A 15315-nucleotide genomic window follows, 5' to 3' on the forward strand; every position below is an offset into this window, starting at 1 on the left:
GAGTTTACATCTCGGCAGAGCTATGTGAAATCAGGTTGCAGTTTATATTGACAGTTTAAGTCCCAGACCCCAGACAGACTACACCTCTTACATACGGAGTGAGTTTGCTCGTAAGTCACACATGAATACCGTGCTCTGGAAATTAGAATCTTAAGGAAAAGTTCAGGTGGTACTAGGCACAAAAGTGATGTTTTACTATATAGTAGACAAGTCACGTGTATTTTTATAACTAGTGATGTCCTTGAACAATATCTCTCTTCTCTTTCTGCATTAAGATGCACATTACTCTTGGGGTTACCAGTGTAGAATGGAAAGCTAACGGTATAATTGAAAGAGCCTGGGTGGTGTACCGGAAAGTCTGTGTTTACTTCTCTCATTAGTTGGGTATTCTTACTAAATAAGCTGCGTCATAGCCGCGTTCCAAATCCCGTAGGCCCTCGGGGAGTGGGATTGGCCCCGTGACTGTAACAGTGGTCTCCAGCAGAGAATGAGGGTGAGGAGAGTGCAGGACCGGTTAGTGTCTGTGGAACAGCACCGACTCAGCGGCACCCAACAACAGATCTTGTTGCTCTTGTTAGTTTACACTGAGTAGATTCCGAGTTAGGGAAACCCCCAGTGTGTAGACTAGAACTGCTCCATTGGGTTTTTGGAAACAATGCCAGCCTTGTCTTTCAAGGGACTTCTGGAAGTGCAAACATATTTTTAAAATCATAGAGCCCTATAAGAATATGAGTTAGTAACGTTGCTGTTAGTCTTGTATTTTGATAAATTTTACGAGGGGGGTACCAAAAAAAAACCCCAAACAGACAAAAGCTCATCTTGGCAGAGTTTTCGTTGTACACATTTTCTCCACTAGGTGAGCATTCAGCAACTTGCTCTGAGTTAGTGCACCCAGTGCACCACTTGGGAAGTGAATTGTTTTTCATGAAAGCAGGTTCACTTAAACCTCGTTTTTCGTGATGGCCCATTTAAGAGAACAGCAGGCTGCTGTGAAATTTTGTGTCCTGCCCCGGAGAGGTGCCGCAGAAGCCGTTGTGATGTTGAGCACAGGGTAATGGGACAGCGCTATGGGAAAAACTCAAGTGTGTGAGTGTTTTTCTCATTTCAAAAAAGGTGGAAATGTCTATTGATAACAAACCTTATTCAGGACTTCTGTCAACTTCCAGAACGGACGAATGTGTCTACTTGTAGTACATTTGGAGTTTGTGCTATCAGGTCAGACCGTTAATAAAGCTCTCTATTTAGAGGCTCTGAAAATATTGTGTAACAGTGTAGGACAAAAAAGGCCTGATTTGTGGCAGATAGTGAATTGTTTTTGCCACCTTGACAATGCACCTGCTCACCCAGCCATCTCAGTGTGCCAGTTTTGGGCAAAAACAGCTTGCCTTTCTTGCCCCACTCACCTGACTCACCTGACCTCCCCACGTGGAACTTATTTTGTTTCCACGAATGAAGAGGAACATGAAAGGACAGCAATTTGACAACATAAAAGAGGTGAAGAAAAAACGAGGGAGGTGCCATCAGCCATCCAAACAGATGAGTTTGAAAGTGTTTCCAACAATGGAATCTCAGACTTAACAAGTGCATTAAGTGTAATGGAGAGTTTGAAGTTGATAAGGTTGTTTTAACAAAAAAAGTAAATTTAAATATATAGCTATCCAGGGGAAAATATTTAGGTGTTCTTTTTGGTACCCCTTGCATATTATTTATTACTGTCTACGTTTTGAGAAATATACTTCAAAGCCATTTTATATGGATGCATGAACTTAATGTGTATATTCAGTATGCTATGTAACCTTTTTGTTTATTTTTAATAACGCTGATAGTTTTATATCTTCCCTTTTAAAAAAATTGACTAGTTTCTCCTATGGATGTCTTTACGTGTCCCATACATTGGTGCGTTTGACTTTCCTAGAGCATTATCTAAAATTGGTGTCATAGCCCCTAGAGGAAGGTTCCATTCTCATTTTCTTCAACATTGCTTCTATTGAAGGACTCATTTACTTTTCAGTTTTTATTATGACATTTACTTGGGCCCCAATTTAAAAAAAATAATTTTATCGGGTTCTCATATAACTCTTATCACAATCGATACATGCATCTATTGTGTAAAGCGCATTTAAAAAAATCCTTTTATTAGTGGCTCATACAACTCATCACAATCCATACATACATCAATTGTGTAAAGCACATTTGTACATTCATTGCCCTCATCATTCTCAAAACATTTGCTCTCCACTTAAGCCCTTGGCATCAGCTCCTCATTTCCCCCCTCTCCCTCCCCGTGCTCCCCTCCTTCATGAATCCTTGATCATTTAGAAATTATTATTTTTGTCATATCTTATACTGTCCGATGTCTCCTTTCACCCACTTTTCTGGTTGTCCATCCTCCAGGGAGGAGGTTATATGTAGATCGCTGTAATCGGTTCCCCCTTTCTACCTCACCCTCCCTCCACCCTCCTGGTATGGCCACTCTCCTCACTGGTCCTGAAGGGGTCATCTGTCCTGGATTCCCTGTGTTTCCAGTTCCTATCTGGCCTAGCCAAATTTGTAAGGTAGAGTTGGGATCATGATGTGTAGGGGGAGGAAGCATTTAGGAACTTGAAGAAAGTTGTATGCTTCACCGTTGCTACACTGCACCCTGACTGGCTCATCTCCTCCCTGCAACTCTTCTGTTAGGGGATGTCCAGTTGCCTGCAAATGGATTTTGGGTCCCCACTCCTCACTCCTCCCCTCATTCACAATGATACGATTTTTTTGTTCTTTGATGCCTGATACCTGATCCCTTCAGCACCTCGTGATCACACAGGCTGGTGTGCTTCTTCCATGTGGGCTTTGTTGCTTCTGAGCTAGATGGTCACATGTTTATCTTCAACCCCTTAAAACTCCAGACAGCTATATCTTTTACTAGCCAGGCACCATCAGCTTTCTTCACCACATTTGCTTATGCACCCGCTTTTTCTTCAGCGATTGTGTTGGGAAGGTGAGCATCATGGAATGCCAGTTTAATAGAACAAAGTGTTCTTGTATTGAGGGAGTACTTGAGTGGAGGCCCAATGGCCATCTGCTACCTTAATATTAAACCTATACATATATGCACAAAGATCTCTTTCCCCATCCTTATATATAAATATATTTATATATGTACATGCCTGTATTTAGACCTCTATAAATGCCTTTTGCCTCCTAGCTCTTTCCTCTATTTCCTTTTACTTTCCTCTAGTCCCTCTATCGTGCTCAGCCTTCATTTGGATTTCAGTTATTCCGCTCGGTTACATTACCCTTGATTATGCCCTACCAGGCCTCACTACCAATTTGGATCATTTGTTGTTTGCTTGTTGCTTGGTTTGTTAACACCACTTCCTTTCCCCTAACTTTCCCCTCTCCCATCTCCCCCCGCAACTGTTGGTCCGGTTGTTTTCTCCTCTAGATTGTTCAACCAGCCTTTCTTATTTAGACACACCTGTGGAGATAATAACATGCACAAAAACAAAACAGAACAAAAAAACAACGTCATCAACATGATGACAACAACAACAAGGAAAAGCTTGTTCTAGGACTCTTTGTTGGCTTCTAGGAGTGTTTTCCTGTTCAGTGTGATGGGGTGCCAAGCCCTGGCCCCAAAGTCTGTTTTTGGTATTCCCTGGGGACTTCGTTGATCTGTTCCTCTTGCTGTTCTGTTCCACGCCCTTAGTGTTTTGCCTCGGTGTGCTGGGATCAGATCGCGCGCAATTCCCACACTGTGTCTACAGTGTTGTCCTCTGTAGGGTTATGGGTCAGTGAGGGATGTTGTGTCTCATAGTGGGGTCGGCCATATGGTCCTGTCAGTGGACTGGCTTCTCTGAGCGGGGATATCATCCTTAAGGCTTAGTGGGCCAGGATGTGCTCCACTCTCTCTTCCTCCCCCTTCATTTGCTCCTGTGTGCTCTGATCAGACCTGTCCCTCTCCCTGAGCTGCAGCTTCAGTGCATCCTGTGACATAAAATCTTCTGGGGGAGAGACAGGTGTCCATGTAGTTGGGATTGGGGCCGGCCCCTCAGACTTCTCCACTGGTTACTTAGGATACAATTTTGGAGGTCCATGGTCCCATCCATAACCATGCCAAAATTTCATGCAAAAAATTACATTCTTTTAGTTCCATTTTTTAATGAATATTTTGACGTCCCCTCACATGTCTTTGATTAGTTGCATATTTATGTGGTTATTTATACCTGAACAATTTTTATATAGCTTGTCAATTTGTGCTTCCAAAAGCATTTTGGCAGTTTATAGAGAGTATACTTTGAATAAGACTACAAATACTCTTGTCTCTTTAGTCTTTTACGGGAATAGAAATCTTCATCTTTTCCAGTGTGTGATGGGTTCAAACTGCTCACCTCACAGTTGGCAACCCAAAGTCTAACCCCCTAGTCCACCAGGGCACAGCTCCTTGGTGTGTTACCAAATTATTAAGAACTGTTTGGAAGTCATTTGATCTAAGTACCTCTGACGGTCATGTCGTTTTCATTGCATGTCTCTCGTACTGCACATGGTGTTGCTTTTATATCTTAAGTGGTTTGGTGATAAGTAATTTTAATCTTTATGTAAGTTCCTTTAACAGTTAAACCTTAAGTGCTTAGTGCTGGTGTAATCCTCACGGAGTGGCTTGAACTTGGGATGCTTGGCACTTTGGAATTTGCCTAGTCTGTATGTGCATGCTGTAATTGCAGACAGCTGGAGGTGAAAGGAAGCTCTACCATCCTAAGCCTATATTCCATAATTTTAGATATATGTGTGACATATTTTTAGGCTTTTTCTCCTCAATTTTTATCTTTCATTAACTCGTTTATCAAAAATTGGCTCTAATTTGTATTGGAGAAATTAACATACGTGCATAAGGCATATTGGATATTAAAGGGCTTTATCACATTCAGAATTTTGAAAAATAGTTCACACACTACTATGTACACTACAAAGACAATGTATTTTACAAGTCTTTTCAAGTGAATGTATATTGCTAATTGTCAGTTTTTCGTTCTTATTCATTATATTATTAGTATGTTCATGAAAAATTTTTAAACTGTATTTTAAAAATATGCCAACATTTAAGAACATTTGTTTTTATGAACGCCCACCTTTACTATTTCTTGTCATGCTTCAAAGAAGCGCTTCATAGCAATTATGAACTGTGAGATTGTCTGTAATTTTGAGGCTTCTAAAACTCCAATAAGATAAAATAATGAAGTTGAAAGCCGTTATCTTCCAATTTGACTTCTGGGGTTACTTGAACTGATTTTTAGTTCTTTGTCTCCATATCCTGGGTTAGGAGTGTTTTGAGTCACTGCTGAGCATTCTGCACTGGAGCTGGACCACCTTAGTCTTAGGAGCAGAAGAGCTCAGAGGCCTGAAGGGATTCCAGTTCACTGCGACGCTCCTCGATCTAGAGAGGCTGCGCTTTGTGGGCACCTGCTGTCTGAGGTTACTGCGTGTCTATACCTGTGAGATTTATCCAGTGTCAGGTATGATACAATTGCTTAAATGGCTTTAGAGAAAATATTTGAGATTAAAAATATTTAGTTAAGGATGACTAAAACATTTAAGATATTGTGTTATCTTTAACTTGTGCCTAGTTTAAGGGGGAAAGTAAACTCACTGTAATGTTTTGTGTTGACTTACACAAAATAAAATTGATTATGTGTCATTTTGAAAACAAAATCATTTTAGGTTAAAATGAAATTCTTTTTTTAAAAGTATTTTAAACACATTCTGTCAAATAGAAATATTTGGAACAACAGATTTAGATTTGATTATTGAAAAGACTTTTTTCCCCCAATTTCAATTTTTAAGAAAATTCTATTTTGTCACACACTTTGTCTAAATCTTCTGAGTGTTATTCTCAGTGACAGAGAAAAATGTTGAATTACACTGAATGCTATCATGAGTGTTTGTTTTTTTTAATTGGTAACTTCGTGTATTCCTTCAAAGCCTCAGGAAAAGCAGTTGTAGAAGAAACTAGCAAATTCGCAGAGTGCATTGGAAAAACCAGAACTCTACTAAGAAAAGTTTTGTCGGAAGGGGTGGACCACTGCATGGTGAAGCTGGATAACGATCCCCAAGGCTATCTCAGCCAGCCCCTGAGTCTCCTGGAAGCTGTCCTTCAGGAATGCCACAATACCTTCACCGCCTGTTTTCACGCGTTCTACCCAACGCCTGCCTTACAGTGGGCCTGTCTTTGTGATCTGCTGAATTGCTTGGATCAGGTAATTGAGTTTGTAAAATGTTCATTGAATAATCTGATGATTACTCTTTAAGAAAACAAATAACTGTTGGCCTAGTTACTCAGGACTTTTATAAAGGGTACGTTAGGAAATTGGTTTGCATTTTCATTACTTAATTGTAATATTGACAGGGACATTGTGCATTTGCTGATTTTCTCTTTGAATCTATGAGAGAGAGAGAGAAAAGGGAAGAACTCGGAGTACGTGAGTATCTGAGGGCAGAGACAGCACCAGCGTGGCATCCCCCCCTCTCCACCTCAACCAGAAAAGGAGGAGGGAGAGCTGAGTGAACGTGCAAGCTAACGTTCTTTAATCACTTGGGAAACATCATCTTCATAAATCTCTACGTACCAAGTAACAGAGTTTCAAAACACCTGGAGTTGGGGGTGGGATAACAGAACTAAAGAGAGAAATACATTTATAGTAAGAGTTGGAGACTTTTACACTCCTCCTTCAGTAATTAGTATATTAGAGAGAGAAAAATACTGACAATAAGATTCAGTCTTAAAGAATGTATTTAAAGGTAGCAACAACAACAGCAAATCAACTCACTGCTGTTGAGTCAGTTCCAACTCACAGTGATCGTGCGTATCTCTTTTTAGACAACTCTTGAAATCCATAGCAAATCAAAATCAAGAAAGCACTAGACATTTGGAAAACAAAAATTATTTCTAAGTAGTCAAGGATGAGAAAAGGAATCCTAAAGGAGATTAGAAAGGATTTTAAATGGAACGATGTAACGAATCAAAATTTAATTTGTCAGTGAAAGCTATTACAGAGATTCTGTTAAACGTGTGTGGAAAAGTCGGGGAGGATTATGGAGCTTTCCTACGATATTTTTGAAGCCCCCTCATATTTATATCCTTGAATAGTTTAGATACTAGAAAAGCAGAACGGTTACAGGCAGTGATCTATGTTTTTTCCTTAAGAAGCTGGTAGGAGGAAGAAATTAAACACAGTTGAGAAAAGCAATGGTAAGTGTCAGAGAAGAATGACACTCAAAGCTACTACTTTGCAAAGATGAACAAAGTTGAAAAACTAGCAAGCCCGATGAGGGAAAGAAAGCGCATGGTCATCGGGTCAGTTCCAGCTCCCAGAGCCCTTATGGGACAGAGTGGAGCTGCCCCTGTGGAGTCTGAGACTAGCTTGAGAGACGAAAAGGGAAACGCTGGTACTCAATAAAATAGGTACTGTGAAGTGTAGACTCAGGAGGCACCAACAGGGGTCATAAGGGAGTAAGAAAACACTATTCCAATATACTTTACACTTTTAGATATGAAAAAATCCTTTAGAAATCAAAACTGACACAAGAAAGAGAAAATCTGAGTTTGCTGTATATCCACTAAAAAAAGCTGAACTCTTAAGTGCTCACAAAGAAGACGCCAGGCCTTGGTATTTTCATTGTTGAATTCTCTCAGACCTTTAAGAAAAGAAACAGCAAATTTTTACAAACTGTTTCAGAAAATATAGGAACAGCAGCACTTCGCAATTACTTTTACCCTGATGTTGAAGCCTGACAGATAGAAGAAAACTGCAGGTGGATTTCACTCAGAAACATAGACATAAGATGTCTCCATAACACTATCAAACCCAGCAATATACCAGTAGATGAAAAATCCGGATCAAGTAAGGTATATCTCAGAAATGGAAGTTTAGTTTATATTTAAAAAATCAGTGTAGTAAATTCAAAGTATTAACTGAATGAAGAGGGAAAATCATATCATTCTTTTAATGATGCAGAATAAGCATTTGACAACATAAGCACTTAATTCATTATGTAAAAAACAACAACAAGCAAATTAGAATTTAAGGAAACCTCCCTCTGACAACGAATGGCTGTGGGGGAGGAGAAAAACCGGTAGCTTTTGTTCCACTCAGTGGTAAAATTGTTACTATTCTCTTAAATTTGAGAGCAAGGCACAAGGTTCAACTTTGCATTGATGATCTGAGGTAAAAAATTAAAATCACAAGGTTGTTGACTTTGGGTCTGTGTAACAGGGTGCAGTGTATTTTATCACTCACGCAGTGTCTTAGGGACGATCAGTACCTGGAGTAGTGAACAAGGTAACGTGACCCTCGAAACCTGCCCAGTCTGGCATGGCTCTTCCTCTGGGACTGAACCAGCTGACTGTAGCAAACATACAAAATGTATGTAGCTTGTAATAGAAGTGTTGGATGAATTAAACAAGATGTACACGCGTTTAGTGAATTCGAGGACCCAGTGTTGCTGTAAAGTGCACCACGCATTGTCCGTCTGTATTACAGTGGTAATGATGTAAGTTTGTCAGCTCAGGGAAATGTTCTGTGATGGCACCATATTGTTGAATCGAGATATTTGGTACTACTTAGGGGAAAAGCCGTATGTTTCACTAATTAAGTATTTTTGGGTGTCTTTTGTTATTAATACACCTAAAAAGAGCCGTGATTCTGGCCAATTTTGTTGAATAAATTCAGTCTTCCCTAACAGAAAACTGATTCTTCTTAGCTCTGGTTCATGATTTCTCGTCCTCGTTCAGTAAGAACTTAGACAGTTGTGTTTACCGAAAGTACTAATGTAATAATACTCTGTACCAAGACATTGCCGATGAGTGTTGCACAGGTCACCATTAAATGTTGGTTATTTTGTGTCTGTTGAGAAGCCCACCTCCCCCCATGCTTGCTTTTAAAGGATATCCAAGAAGCAAACTTCAAGACTTCAAGTAGCCGACTCCTTGCAGCTGTTATGTCAGCGCTGTGTCACACGTCCATTAAGCTGACTTCTATCTTCCCGATTGCCTATGATGGAGAAGTTCTACTACGATCCATCGTGAAACAAGTTAGCACAGAAAATGACTCCACTTTAGTCCACCGGTTTCCACTTTTGGTGGCACAAATGGAAAAACTCAGTCAGGTAGGCCTTTTTTCCTGAAAAAGTCTTTCATATTGAAGCCACAAAAACTATGAATGGAGGTACATTTAGCTTGGTGTTTGTTCTTTTGCATTGATAAATACTGTGCCTCCACATTGGTGAATGCTGGTCACCTTTGGAACAAGAACACCTTATTTATGTAATGAGTAGTCTTTTTTCTATAATTTCTTAATTTTGAATAATCCTTACCTTATAGAAACTTGAAGGTATTGTGCAATGGTTAGCGGTTTTTAATTTTGGCTGAGCCATTTGAAAGATTTTATAGATAATATTATTTATCCATGTTGTAACATGCATTGGAACCTTGTTTCTCCCTCTGGCTGAATAACATTCTCATTTACAGATACGTCATAATACCTCTAATATAATATATTAGCTTGCCTGATAGGCTTGTAGGGAAGTGATTTTTAAAGATTTTATGTATAACTTTCTCTAGCTTTTGTAGTATTTATAAGCAGTTCTATGCTATTTCAAATATGCATTCAAGTAGCTTTAATTATATTTGACTATTGTGCCCAGAATTTCTATGCCCCCCCTCCCCCCAATGGTCTTTAAAAGGAGGCCTGATGGCACAGGGGTCATACTTTGAGCTATTTGCCACAAGATCAGCAGTTTGGAAACACCGTCTGCTCCAGGGGAGAAAGACTGGGCTTTCTCTACTCCTGTGAAGAGTGGAAGTCTTGGAAGGCCCTGTGGGCTGCTGTGAGTCAGAATTGACTCTGTGACAATGGGTGAGCAGGAGATCTGTAATAGGATTTTATAAATTCTAATTTTGAAGATGTTATATTGATGATGGATATGGATTTTCTAAAATAAAATACATATTCTGGCAGACCTGTGTCTGTCATTGGCAGTGAATATTACTGTAAGTTTTACCCGACTACCAACTCCCATTGTTTGTGCAAATAGTGCTCAGTCACTTAAGGATTTACTCTGCACAGGCCAGTAACACAGGCACCGCAGTATGTAGTTAGCCTACAGTATTCAATCTCCCTCTTTCAGTAGTGTTTTAAAATTAGTGTCCTCGGCTACTCAGTGACACTATAAGCAGAAGGTCCTTTTGCTCTAGAGAGATGATCAATAAGATTCTCTATGATAAATCAACAAGGATGTCTCTTAAGATGAACCAGAGGCAGATAAAAAAAACATGGATTCAGGAATCAATGTTGGGCTCACATTTATTCTACCTACAACCTAAGAACAATTAATTCTTGTGACATGGCCCTGCTCGATACTCACCCTCAGGTGGGGAACACAGAAGATAGGGGTGCTATAGCAAAGTGTGGTGAAGAAATTAGGTAGTACCTGGCTATCACGTAGACTAGCACCTGGGGTCTTAAGGCTTGTTTCCAAGTAAGCAATCATCTAAGTTCGACGTCAATGAAGTCCACATGGAAAAAGCATGCCAGCATCCATGATCCAAGGATTAGAAATTATACAAATTATACAAATCTGAAGGAAGACATCGTGTCAGAGCTTACATCATGAGATTGGTGTGCAGAGGCTAGGGAGGACAGGGGAAGCACAAACTTCATGTGCAGGATCTGCACAGGGGATACACCTGCAGTGACTGCCTTATAACCAGAATAAAGGACTGGGAATCACTGGGTTGCCAGACAGAGGATTGGAGAGAAGACTAGATTAAAATGATAAACCTGACCTGATAAGTTAAAACCATGTCATTTGTTTTCCCTTCTGATACAATTTGTGTTTGATCTGGTCTTTGCTGTTTTATGAGTTGTTATACATACATACGTGTGTGTGTGTGTTTATATTTTGTCATTATTGGTAGCTGTTACAGTGGATTTTTTTTTCTGGTTTGGGGTATATAAAACCCAGGGTGGGTGAATCTACAGAGATAAAAACTAGAATATAAGGGTTCCTGAGGGGTCTGGAAGGGGAAGGGAGGGGTGGTAAGAGGGAGCTGATAGTGAGTTCAAGAGGGAAGAAAATGTTTTGAAATGGATTTTGGTAGCAATTGTACAACCCTACTTGATATGATTGAGCTAAGGAATGGTATGTCTGGATTAGCTCCTAATAAAATGTTTTGAATATAAAATAAAATACAGTGGAAATTTAAAACTTAATAGACATAATTACCAGCGGATTTCTTATTTTTATTATTCCTTTGCATTCACAAAGATTATTTACCTCTATATATGCCAGGGATCTTAGAGGCAAACAGTTTTAAGTGGGAGAATGTTTTTCTTTCTCCATAAATGGTTATTACTCAAAAGTAAAAGAATCTGTAAGATAACAAAAGGTCATCACCTTATAAATTCAAACACCTTATAAATGCGTGGTGCTTTTATGAAACGTAGAATCCAAGAATTGAAATAAGAGCGTCCAGGTGAAAAGTAGGTGCACACAGTCTGGTTGTTGCAGGAATATTTGCAACTCTGTGATTTAAGAGCGTCATCTAGAAAGATGGGCCTCTATACTTGGGAGCCTGTGGGAAGGCAGCCAGAACAACGTCTTCTTTTCCCGTCATACCCCAGAGCGAGGAGAGTATCTCAGGCATGACAAGCTTCCGGGAAGTTCTGGAGAAGATGCTGGTTATTGTCGTTCTGCCAGTCAGGAACAGCCTGCGGAGGGAAAATGAGCTCTTTTCCTCCCACCTGGTTTCCAACACCTGTGGGTTGCTCGCCAGCATCGTCAGCGAACTGACCGCATCCGCACTGGGCTCCGAGGTAATGGATTTTGAGAGGGTTTATAATTTCCATATAGGTTGTTTTTTTAAAATTTTATTACTAGTTTTTGGTTTATAAGAAGTAATTTTAAAATACAAATATGTCAATGTCTTAACAGTGTATCCCAATAATACAACAGACATTCTCCTAGTTTCATAAACATTTTAATGTAAAATGTCCTGTGTAATCTAACTAAAAATTGAATAACCACAGGTAGTCTGTGTCCCTGGCTCATCATTTTTTTTTAAGAAAAGATGTCTTTTCTCTTTATTGCTTTTATATTTTCTGGTTTTTGCTTTTTCTTCTGATAGATTGGTTTTAGAATGTATTCTGAATTAACCCAGCTAATCTACATTTGTTAGGATTCATTTGGAATGGTGTAAGTTTTAGAAATGTGCCTGAGAGCATATTTTACTGCCTTTGGGGGGAATACGCCTTTGGTTTCTTGGTTGGCTTTCATTTGAGCTTAGGGCTTTGCTCAAACCCTTGTCAGTAGCCCGTCACCCTTCTAGCTACGGATAGCATGAAGAACTGTGAATGCCCATAGTGCTCTCTTCTGTACTAGACTACTGAGGATGAAAGACAGTCTGTGCTGATAGGTAGAACCTCCTCAGAAATTTCCTGTCTGGTTTCCTTCAGACAATTTACTTTCTCACAAAAGGAATGCACAACATTGCAGAAAGACGGACTTTCTACCGGGGGTGGGGGGGGGGTGTTCCTCCTAGTCCAGATTGAGACGTCCTCCTTTCTTTCTTGCTAGAGTCAGTAAACTTATGTTTTTCTTTCCTGTGAGTCTCTCAAATTTCTGGGGCCAGTTTACATTAGAAGCAGGCCCCATAAGTTCAAAAGAGCAGTTTCAGGCAAAAACAGAATCTCTGATGAAGACCTATGATGAGTATGATGATCTGTTCACCGTAGTGTCCCTGTGCGTGTCCGTGCCATTCGAACTTAGGACTCAGTACACTGTCTTCAAAGGAAGCCGTGCTTGGAAACTCGCAGTCAGGGCAAAGGTGATCTGGCTGACGAGGAGGGCCTTGTCTCCATCTCTTCCTAACCACCCATCTACACGCATCTCTGGAACTCTGTGCAGCATAATTTGAAACCCAGTGATTGTACGATGTTAATGAAATCTTTGTCTCTCTTCAAAATGACTCGATGCATGCTTATATTATGATTGATAATTTTGGTGCTTATCTACCTGATTATAAATTAAGTGGAATATGCAGGACTGTTTTTAATGTGATGAAAAGATGAAAATAACTGTCAGTGATCTTGCTTTGTGTATTAAGTATGACTGTTGTTAGTTTGTCATGATGGAATGCATCTTTAGGAAGTTTTTAACCCACTTACCAAATATAGGTTATTTTGTTGTGCTTATTTAGAAACCTTTGGGACAGAGTACTGATATAATACTTTTGTTCCCAGGTTGATGGGCTGAATTCTCTCCACTCAGTAAAAGCCAGTGCGAACCGTTTCACAAAAACAAGTCAGGGAAGAAGTTGGAACACTGGGAATGGGTCTCCTGATGCAATCTGTTTCTCAGTGGACAAACCTGGAATAGTTGTGGTTGGTTTCTCTGTTTATGGAGGAGGTGGAATTCACGAATATGAATTAGAGGTATTGGTTGATGATGTAAGTACCACCTATATAGGATTCGTTTGCTGTGTGGCTTGTGTATGAGTGCTTAGCATGGTCTGTTAAGTCCAGATCTTCGAGAGGTGAGCAGATGAATCACAGGTGGAAGGCATCAAAGACTTAGAAGGAAGTCACCCCCTCTGACGGTCTGAGTGCTATTTTTGGTCACTGCTGCCTCCTTTCTGTACTTGAGGATGAATTTGAAATTGAATAAAGTGTAAAAATTATGTAGTCATGAGTGGTTTTGTTGTTGCCATTTTTAAAGAAAGTACGTAAGTTTACAGAACCAGAAAGATCTTCTGTAAATAATTTCTTAGTATGTAGCTTGATTATTCTGAGAGGTTGATTTGGGTTCATCCATTTAGCCTTTCACTAGACCATAGTCCTACAGAGCATTCTTATCAAGAAGCTGGATTGGTATAAGACATAAGAGAGAAAAGCTGAATTCTATGAGATGGGTTGTTGACTGCTCAGGAAAGGAAATACAAGTGAGTGGTTTGGAATACCAGAATTTTTTCTTAACGGTGTATGGGAAAATGCTAATATTTCATTTTATAATAACATTTTAAATGCTAACAGCTTCTTTTACATGCACTGCTTGAAAATGGAGACATTTGAGAATGCCTTTCTAAATATGTTAATGAACATACCCTTGAAATTATTTTTATCTGTATATGTGTTTATATATGTATAGTTTCTTTTGAAGACGAGAAAGTGGGTTCATAGATTTCAAGAGTCCATTACAAATTATATAGAAACTGTGGTGGCGCAGGGGTTAAATTGCTCAGCTGTTCACCCAGAGGTTGGTGGTTTGAACCCAGAAGCTAAACTGAGGGGGACGCTGTGGCAGGCAGCTTCACAAAGCTTTTCAGCCACATCTCCCAAGGTGTGGGAGACGCCGTCCCCAGGGGGACACTGGGATGACCCAGGCACCTGTAAAAAGAGCAGATGCCTACACTATAGATGATGAGATAGAGTACAAAAGTTTGTACTTGCCAGAGGTTGTGGGACACTGAGTAATTTTTTTAAGAAGGGGCTGTAGGCCAGTTGGGAACCTATGTGGCAGACCCTAGAGGGTCAATCTGAGTGAGAATATGCCAGATCGTTTGGCTAAAATTTGGCATTTTAACAAGACCGTTATAGATGGTAGTTCTTTAAAGATAGCATGAATATGATTAGGTAGCTATTTTGTAGACCTCTCTTTAATTAAAGAAGAAATTAATTATAAATCAAGCCTCTTACAACGAATGACATATAACAAAAGGTGTATGAATTCTTGAATGGAACACTGAGCTGTTTTCAAAATCTTCACCCAATGCACAAGGAAAAGTTTTAGAGAAGTTGTTGAGACAATGGAGTCAGGAGACTGATGCCTTTTGTTTTGTTTTAGAGTGAACATGCAGGAGACGCAACTCACTCGCACCGGTGGACTTCTCTAGAGTTGGTCAAAGGAACCTATACGACAGATGATTCACCCAGTGACATAGCTGAAATTAGACTCGACAAGGTTGTGCCTTTAAAGGTAATTTCAAACCAAGGTTTCTCTTGTCAGTAAGGGGGGTGTGTTTTTTTCAGTTTTCTTTAAAAGGAAGATGAAAAGTCCATCATAGGCTTTTGTTAAATACAGCTATTCCTAAGTTTTTCTTTATGTGATGTTTCAGATATTATGAAATATTTATATTTCTGATACTGTTCTATCTTATTTTCTGCTTTTGTATGCCGTCTTTCCTGGGGATAGTGATAGAAATCTTGTCAGACCGACCTAGGTTCTGGTCCTTGTTTGCCACATGCCAGGTGTACGGTACTGGACGGCTTAATCTTCATT

The 15315-nt window shown here is 39.7% G+C and overlaps 1 protein-coding gene across 11 annotated transcripts in view; it reads left to right on the forward strand.

Annotated features, from left to right (window-relative positions):
* MYCBP2 (MYC binding protein 2) overlaps nt 1–15315 on the forward strand; it is a 253443-nt gene that overhangs the window by 126073 nt on the left and 112055 nt on the right. For all 11 annotated transcript variants that reach the window (XM_075562947.1, XM_075562949.1, XM_075562951.1 and 8 more), the window contains 6 exons: nt 5306–5498; nt 5965–6239; nt 8926–9147; nt 11664–11855; nt 13281–13487; nt 14881–15012. In XM_075562947.1, coding sequence (XP_075419062.1) covers nt 5306–5498; nt 5965–6239; nt 8926–9147; nt 11664–11855; nt 13281–13487; nt 14881–15012 — 1221 coding nt within the window. The remainder of the gene's footprint in view (nt 1–5305; nt 5499–5964; nt 6240–8925; nt 9148–11663; nt 11856–13280; nt 13488–14880; nt 15013–15315) is intronic.

Source organism: Tenrec ecaudatus, chromosome 11, assembly GCF_050624435.1.
Source record: "Tenrec ecaudatus isolate mTenEca1 chromosome 11, mTenEca1.hap1, whole genome shotgun sequence".
Taxonomy (NCBI): Eukaryota; Metazoa; Chordata; class Mammalia; order Afrosoricida; family Tenrecidae; genus Tenrec; species Tenrec ecaudatus.